Source organism: Astatotilapia calliptera, chromosome 5 (genome assembly GCF_964374335.1).
Source record: "Astatotilapia calliptera chromosome 5, fAstCal68.1, whole genome shotgun sequence".
Lineage (NCBI taxonomy): Eukaryota > Metazoa > Chordata > Actinopteri > Cichliformes > Cichlidae > Astatotilapia > Astatotilapia calliptera.
In genome coordinates this window covers 24,895,972-24,904,843 of record NC_137426.1, presented here as the reverse complement: position 1 = coordinate 24,904,843, position 8,872 = coordinate 24,895,972, and the positions used below count along the sequence as shown (strand labels likewise).

Here is an 8,872-nt window from a genome sequence, read left to right as displayed (position 1 = left end):
GCACAAAACCAAACGTTATCAGCTTGGGTATCATTTTATTGTTAGCGCCATTAGATTTCTCACATAGAGAGAAGGCAACAGTGGCTAATACTGTCAGGCTCAAAACTCAAAATGATAATAACATTTCAGCAATTAACATTTATTTTAAAAAATCAAAATGCTTAAAAAATGTAAAGCAGCAAATAAAAGTGAGAGCTAAATCTGATGTAATAAGTGGCTTTTACTGACGGCAATCTGAAGCTGTAGCCTTGGAGATGAGGATGGACAGTGACTCTGATGAGCTCATTTTGAGGCAGAGATGGACTCTTATTTCTTCAAAGTGACTCGAAGCCTCGGGATATCCTCTGAAGTCAGTGGCACTCTTCATAAAATCTCATCCATTCATGCCAGTGTCCACTGGGCTCTATGCGTTATCTGTAGTCAAGAAGAGACATGGCTGGTGTAAATATAAGCCAATAATAACTGAAGAAGGATACAAATACATCCTCATATAGTATTGTTCTCACCATACACACAGCTAAGATTTAAGGAAAAGCATTCCCTCACTATCCTTCCCCACCCCTCACTTCCCCTCACCTTTTTCCTCCACCTGGAAGTCTTCGGGCAGCAGCTTGTCCTGTCTATTGCCCAGGCTGAAGGCCAAAAAGGAGAGGATGAGGGAGTCCATGATGCTGATGATGGCCAGGATGTAGGCCCAGCGCACTGTGCAGTTGCCCAGTGTGTACTTGTCAGTCCGCTGGCCGCACATGCGCTTCACCTCATCAGAGTCCCAGCCGTCAGGATAGATCATGCAGCCGATCACCATGCACGTACCTGAGAGGAGAGAAGACACAGGCTGACGAGTGCTGGACTTCAGCTCTGTCTGTGTGATGGTTTTACTTTTATCTTACTAGTGTTTTGAAATTTTTTTATTCAAAGTCCAAAAACATGCATTGATTTGTGGTGGGAAACCTGTAAAAATGAATAGATGTGCTCACTGTGACAGACCATCTTGCTGCTTTTGACAGGCTCGGGCAACAAATGACAGCGAAACCACCAGAGAAATTAAATATACACTGTGTTCATTCAGGTAGATACACACACACCTACAGAGTTTAGTTGCCTAGCAACTCCAGAGCATCTCAACTCAATAAAGATGAACTTGTTCATCTATTATTGACTCCACTGACAGACAGCTAAGACCTCTTGCCGTCCCACCTCAGCACAAGGAGGTGCAGCACAGCACACACTTGCCTCGCATCTCGCTCTCACTTTCTGATCCTCACAAAACCTCATCTTCATGCATTTCTGAGACTCACTTTATCAAGTCCTCTTTAAAATTCACTAAATATTTGAATACATTAGAAAGACCCTTTCAGTTAAACTAATACAGCAAAATTCTTTCCTTAAACTGACTTTATTAAGCTCACACCTCAGGGGCCTCTGGTTCAGCGAATTAATGATCCCATCCTCGTAACAGACCCGATAAGTTCTGCATCCACTCACTCCAAAGAAGGCCCTCAAAACAGCAATTTTCAATCAGCCCTCTCAAAGCCTGCATCCAAATATCCTTAAAAATGAACTTGGTGTCAGAGCCAAAATGACATTGCTTCTCATGAAGATGGATTTACAAGAACACGTGCGAAAGGGGGAGAGGAGAAAGTGTAACAGCATACCTTCGGGTTAATCTCATTACTTGGTTCATTACAGGCCTCTCCTTTCACTCGCAGGTACATCTGCTCACAAACTGCTTCATGTTTCAAACAGAATCATGTTTCAGCTCTGTCTGTGTCTGCGAGTCTGCAGGGAACTACAGAAATGTCACCAAATGCTTAAATTCATAGCTTTTCGTTTCAGCTTTGGGCTTTCGTACATGTTTCAGACTCTGAGTTTACAGCTGTGAGCCACCATTATCCTTCACAACCTTCTTACAGATCTGTTCCTAAATCTTAGTTTAATGGGTATTCATTTAGTTTCCACTTTGACTGTTTATTAGCTGGATTCATTACTTTCCTTGGCTTTTTTAAATACTTACATGAAGACTTGCATGAATAAATACATTTTTAAAATACATAAACAAGATATAACCGTACAATAGCAAAATTATGAAAATAATATCTACATGCAAGCTCTACGGGTAGTGGAAGTCTTCTCCAATTCATCTATTCTAACTAACTGCATTCTACATCTGTATGATCAATACATCATATAAAACTGTTAAGCCTCTTAATATTGCTCGATTAGTGCCAGTCTTTATCTGCAAAATACTAATATAGTGGAGTAGACTAAATGTACTGTATACATAGGCTATTTTCAGTTTTAAAATGATGTTTCTCTTAATTGGAGCCTACATGGTGATGCTGGTAACACCATGATGATGGTGTTACTTTCCAATAATGTAAACTCTTACTGTGACATCTACCCTGTAATTTAAACACACTTAAAAACTCTTGAAACTTTTTTAGTCACAGCCTGAAGCTCACTGGAAGCCAGCTGCATCCAGGCACAGATCTTGTAGACGCTCCCCGCGTTGCAGAAGAAGAAGAGGCTGAGGCAGACGATGCTGCCCACCACCAGCAGCATGGAGATCCCCACGAAGAACATGGCCGTCTTGAAGGCGCCGGACGGGATGGAGCCAAAGTCCAGCGCGCTCCCTTTGCAGGTGAGCTCCGAGGTGAGCGCGTTCCCGATGCAGTAGTGGAAGAGGCCGAAGTATCCGGCCTGCGGTGTGTTGACGCTGTCGCCGATCCAATAGGGCTGGATGAACACCACCACGGTGATGACGGCGAAGGTGATGGTGAAAACGATCCAGAGCACCCCCATGGCTCGGGCGTTACGCACATAGTTGGTGTGGTAGATTTTGGCTGCCTCCTGAGCAGGAAGCATGGCGAGAGGTGGAAGAGCTTCTCAAAAGAAGGAAAGAAAGAAAGAAAAAAATGAGAATTTAAGTGAAGGAGTTAAAAAACGAACAAGTGAGCACCTTCAGTGTCCTGCTCAAAAACATCCGCTGACAAAGTCCTCATTCTTTAGTAAGCGCTTGCTCCAGTGAGATGGGAATAGCTCCAGTGGTTCTCTTTGCAATTCAAAACCACGGACAGCTCCCGGTACTGAAAACACACCTGTATGAGAGACACGCTCCCAGTGTCTTAGTGGGCCCTGCAGAGGTGAACAGTCCCAGAAACCACTGCATACCACGGCAGCACTGACTCCACCGCATTCAATGAGGGGATGTTTGTTCTGGATTTCACCTGGCAGGGGAGGTTCCTCTAGGAAGGCTGAGGTAGTCAGGTAATAAATGATTAATGGTTAAAAGATCCGCTGGATAGAACAACACAGGATGGCAAGCAAGGCTGTTTCACATGTAACAGCATGTGTTACTTAATCAGCTTTCTTTTTTTCTAATATCTATCTATCTATCTATCTATCTATCTATCTATCTATCTATCTATCTATCTATCTATCTATCTATCTATCTATCTATCTATCTATCTATCTATCTATCTATCTATCTATATTACTGCTGTAAACCTGCTGTACTCATATAACACGAAAAAAGCAAAGTAGGCTACTGAATACAGAAAAACATCCAATTTGAATTGTGTATTTGTTAATATATTCATTTGCTCTTAAACAAATGTACTAAAAATGTTAAACAGTTCAATATTAGTGTTTATTTGTAGCAATGTTTTAGCATAAAGGAGCATGAGAAATTAAAATAAAGATGCATTTAAGCACTGTAGGCTTAGAATACTGTGCAAAAATAGTGAGCCACTCCTCATTTCGTGTAATGTGGCAAACCTCAGCCTATTCTTCCTGTTTCCCTTCATTAAGAATGACTTTTATCACAGCCACCCCTTTACTGAGACCCCTTCTGATGAAACTTCAGGAAAACATAGATGGGTCAGATGCATTTCTCAGGTCTTATGTCAGGTCTATGCTGGATTTGTAAAATTTCTTAATAATGTTCACCTGCTGTAAATATTTGTTTAAGCCTACTACTTCTTCTTTTGCCCTCAACTTGTCCAGATTTCTCTTTATTTGCTGTTTTTTAACGACACACTGCATAGTTGTCCTGATATGCCAGAACAGCTAATAACTATTTATGAATAGCCATGTTGATGCAAAAATACTGTATTAGACTGCATTGTATTTGACATTTTTTGATTAACAAGAAACAAACAACAACAACAAACAAACAAACAAATTCTTTTAAAATGGTCAGGTACAAGCACTGAACTGAAAATAAAAAAGGACCAGAAAACATAGAAATGAGGGGCTTTTGCACAGTCCTGTGCACTGTGATCGTCACCTTCACACTAGACAGCATAGCAGGGGCGGCACCAAGGGGGAGCACTGAGGGGGAGCACTGGCCACCCCCAAAATTTGCCCACTTTGTGTGTCTCTTACAATTTCCCGTCGTCAGCCCCTCCCCTCCGCTGTGCCCCTGCACTGCTCTGTTTTTGGTGTTCCACCCCAGTATTTTTAGTGGCCTTCATATGACCACCCCTATGAAACAGTTCTGGAGGCGCCCCTGCAGCGTGGGCACAAATCCACAAAAACCCTTCCACATTGTTATAACCACACCTAGCATCACTTTTCAATAGATTCAAAATAGCTATTGAATATTGTCCCACCACCTCGATGGGACAAGACTCGGCTGCCCGTCTGCATGTAAAAGACAAAGGACACTCTTTCAAGGACGCCAGTGTTCACATTTTGGACAGAGAGGACAGATGGTTTGAAAGAGAAGTAAAAGAAGCCATTTATGTCCACTGTGAACGACCATCTTTGAACAGAGGCGGTGGTTTACGACACCAACTGTCTGCCATCTATAATCCAGTTTTGTGAGCCCTTCCCACTTTAACGCCCACTCACACCCTGGGCCATTTGACCTCAGTAAAACACATGATAGGGTGGAGCTAGGTTTCACTTTGGGTTCACCCGAACCGACCTTGGCTGATTGTGACCCACACCTTTTCGCAACTTGGCTTGTGTGATTAGGTAGAGGATCCATAGTCGGTCCACGACCCTCTTGGGGACACTCCCATAGAGCTTAAAATCTGGGACTCCCCATCAGTTGCTCTTAGAAGTGAAGAAGGTTCTCGGATGAGAGGTGAAATGTCTTCAAGGAAACTTAAAGAAGTCCAACCTCCTTAGACAGCAACATCGTATGCTTACCCTAACAACTCTGAGATTTTATAATGTAATCCTGCTATTCTGTGCCGAAGTTCTCCTAACATCCCTCAGACAAACATCCGGAGTTTAAGGAGGGACATGGTGACTCCAGCTTTCTTTGCACGTGCTATTGATGGAGCGATTGAACGAGACGCTGTGACGTCTGCAAGCTATTTCTGGATGTACTACAATCAAACACTAGATGGAGCTACAGAGCTGCAGTCTCATCTAGCGGCCTCACCTTGGCACTTAAGTCAATCTTCCTGTTTTTGTCTCAAATGATTTCTCAGACAAATTCCAAGCTGCAAGATTTTTTCAGAACATATTCTAACATAAAGTTAAAAAAGGGAGTGAGGTAGCTTTTTCTGATAACTACACATTGAAAAGCATTAGGGAAGTATTAATAAATACTTCATTATTTCTAAAGCATGACTTTTCCTTAGCATGCCATTCATATACACTAATGTTAGTGGTTTATTAATGATGAAATAGCTTGTATATAACATCATATATAACTTTAGCAAGTTCTTTCAGAACACTTTTGGCTTTTCCTGCCACAAATCCTTGTCACGCCCTTCGGAAAGTGTACTGTGAAGCTTCCACAGGATAGGCTCTCCAGCCTCTCTCCAAGCATTATTTCATTCTATAAATGCTTTGTAAGACATAGATCGTCCTAACTTTAGATGATGTACACACAAAAGAGTTAACTAGCAACTCGTAACTGTATGAATTAACCATGAATTACCATATGAAATAAACAGCTATGGAAACGTTTCTATTATCACACTCACAAACAACTAGCTCATTTTATAAGCTGTGTCTGTATTAATGTGCATCTAAATACACTGTTAATAGTTTATGTCACTTTTAAATGATGTCATTAACAGCTCCCAAAAAACAGGACCTGATGTAAAACTTTCTTTAGTAATGTAGGAGTAATGTTTTCTAAATGATGAACTACATAATCATTGATACCTTAGTAATGCTTAATAGTGTCCAGTTAATATAAAGTGTTGACATTTTTGTGATATGGCACAAGATCCGATTTGGATTCAGATCTTGTGCCATAAAAAGTTTTATAAAAACATATTTGAGCATTACCACCTGCTCTCTTTGCAGAATGATCACTTTAGAGATCATATGTTTATATGTAATCATTATTATTATTGTTATTGTTATTGTTGTTGTTATTGTTGTTGTTATTGTTATTGTTATTATTATTATTATTACTTAATGTAGCATTTCATTGGGTAGGTTTATGATGGTAAATAATGTCTGCTAATTATATATTGTTTATAGGAGTAAAATAAACCATATTGCCCTCTAACAGTTGGTGACCTTTGAACCCAGTTGCTCCTGTAAGATCAAGTAAACTGTTCTTAATTTGTTTTCACCTTTTTCTGTTTTTTGTTTTTTTTAATGGCAGTTACATTCATATGCATTCATCTCTGCAGTGCATTCCTTAAACAAATGCTAAAGCATGGTCACAGTTTTAATTTTTGGCCCACACAAACTGCTCATATGTGAAAATGTGAAAATACATAAATGCATGGACTTAAAGAAGCCTTTCTTCCACTGCTGGTAGATCTTGTCTTAACCTTTCAGTTTCTCCTCAGTCAATATCTGAATACACAAAACTTCTAGCTGACTTAAAAAAAGCTGATTTATTGCTTCATTTTAGATCTAAAATTCACAATTTTCTCTAAGAACCTTCTGCTATCTGTTTAGATTAGCTCCATTTTCCCCCCGCCTGTTGATCTGGAAGGTGCAGCTGCTGACAATATAGATCTGTGATGGTGTGGGCTTGTGTGTCTATGAGTGTGGGCGCTGGCGTGTTGTTGCACTTAAGCTTTATTAAGTGATGCAGCCCCAGTGTAAGGCAGAAGGTGTTTATAATCAAATTATTTGGACCGGCAATCCAATTTTCCAAGATAGAATAGAGTTAGATTTTGTGTATGCGTGACAGTGTGTGTGTTTATGGCGTGATGTTTGCACATGAGAGGGGTCTTGGGATTTCATGCTTTCTTTGTGCGTTTTTGTTAAATAGCCTTTCTGTGTGTGTGTGTGTGTGTGTGTGTGTGTGTGTGTGTGTGTGTGTGTGTGTGTGTGTGTGTGTGTGTGTGTGTGTGTGTGTGTGCGCATGACTTTGTGTCTCTGTGAATGGAGAAAAGACAAATCATGAACAAGACCCAGCCTTTGATAGAGCAAAAAATAAATATAGCACAGTCTTATTTACTGCAGAGACTGGAACAGTTAACTGTAGTCTGTTATCAGGTTATCTACAGATTTCAGGCTGCATGGCTTCAAGGGGAATTCTTGGATCTGGTGATGCCCCATCTCACCATGTCTTCCCATTTTTTGCTTAAAGAGGAGCTTATGAGTGTGAGTGTGTATGTATTTAACCCTGTCTAGCTTCTTTTAGGCCAACTGGATCTGAGAGCCTCTGCCGGCACAAAGAGGCTTTTCTGCCATTTCAGCATCTCTTCCTGTCCTTTTCTTCCTGCCTGCTTTAGAGGCAGTTTCCATAGAAACAAGTTGCAGGATGCCCTTAGAGAGAAAGATGGTAGATGATGGGGTAAGATGACAGCAGAAGTTGAACGAATGAAATGATTAGCCAATTATACTGATTTATAGTGAGCGCTTTTTTATTTCTTCCCTTTTACACTTACTAATGTAATATAAACATCCACACTTATACAGGCAGGGAAGGTTGTTCCTCGAGCCCGGGGGTCTGTCTGTCTCCTGTCAGCAGAAACAGATGGACTCTGTCTTTTCTGAATGTGTGTGTAAAAGAAAAATGCATGCAATGTGCTTGGGGCAGAGGACTGAACAACAACCACCCCTTGCTGACCTCCTCATCGTTCTCTCGCTTTCTCTCTCTCTCACACACACACACACACACACACACACACACACACACACACACACACACACACACACACACACACACACACACACACATCCAGGGTTTGAGATCGTGTGACGCAATAGCAACTCGGTCAGTGAGTGTCACTACTTCTCTGTAACGCCCCCAGGCTGCAGCAGGCACTTGGCCCATGAGCCACCTTTCAGCCTCCTCTCACAGCCCAGCAGGAAGCATCAGAGCAGGGGTAGAAACGGGCAAAGTGTGGGTCAGTCAGTGCCCCGAGGACTGAAGCTGAAATGTAGGTCTTCTTTGTGGTTGATTGGGTTCATGAATCATTGCTGATCGCTTTCTGTGCATGAGCACGTGAACACATACACATGATCAGCCATGCTCTTCTGGTTTCAAGCAAACACATCCTTGAAAAGAACTTCATCTCCTTGTCTGAATTTTGTCAAAGTCACTTTAACTCCATAGGAGTACCTTTGCATTGGCAAAAAAAGTTATCTTAATGGAAACCATGCAAGCGCTTACAGCTATTACTCAACTCCTGGCCTTGGACCTTTGTGACATATCTGTGCTTTCTCTCCCTTTGTTTCCCACCCTCTGCACTCGCTGTGAGGGAGCATGGTGTTCACATATGGATTTTGTTGTCATGACTGACCCATGACTGCCACGCAGTTACTGCACATTAAACAAACATCACTATCTATGAATAGAGATGTAAATAAAGAAGACACTGTGATTTTATCTGCTGTTCAGTTTGTAAACTCCTGTTAAAAAGGAATGCTTTTAATTCATTTCAATTCAAATTTATTTGTATAGCACCAAGTCACAACAAAAGACACCTCGAGG

The 8,872-nt window shown here is 41.3% G+C and overlaps 1 protein-coding gene across 1 annotated transcript; it reads right to left on the bottom strand.

Moving 5' to 3' along the window:
* Positions 1 to 275: 275 nt before the first annotated feature.
* On the bottom strand, positions 276 to 2,995 carry lhfpl5a (LHFPL tetraspan subfamily member 5a). The gene is made up of 3 exons (XM_026168377.2): positions 2,463 to 2,995; positions 577 to 813; positions 276 to 414 (listed from the first exon to the last, which is right to left on the bottom strand). The coding sequence occupies exons 1-3, from the start codon at positions 2,863 to 2,865 to the stop codon at positions 404 to 406; spliced, it is 651 nt and encodes a 216-aa protein (XP_026024162.1). The 5' UTR covers positions 2,866 to 2,995; the 3' UTR covers positions 276 to 403.
* Between the last annotated feature and the right edge of the window lie 5,877 nt (positions 2,996 to 8,872).

Coding starts and splice junctions, on each gene's coding strand:
- lhfpl5a (XM_026168377.2), bottom strand. CDS start 2,865: ATGCTTCCTGCTCAGGAGGCAGCCAAAATCTACCACACCAACTATGTG. Junction 814..2,462: donor CTGGATGCAGCTGGCTTCCA/GTGAGCTTCAGG, acceptor CTCTCCTCTCAG/GTACGTGCATGGTGATCGGC.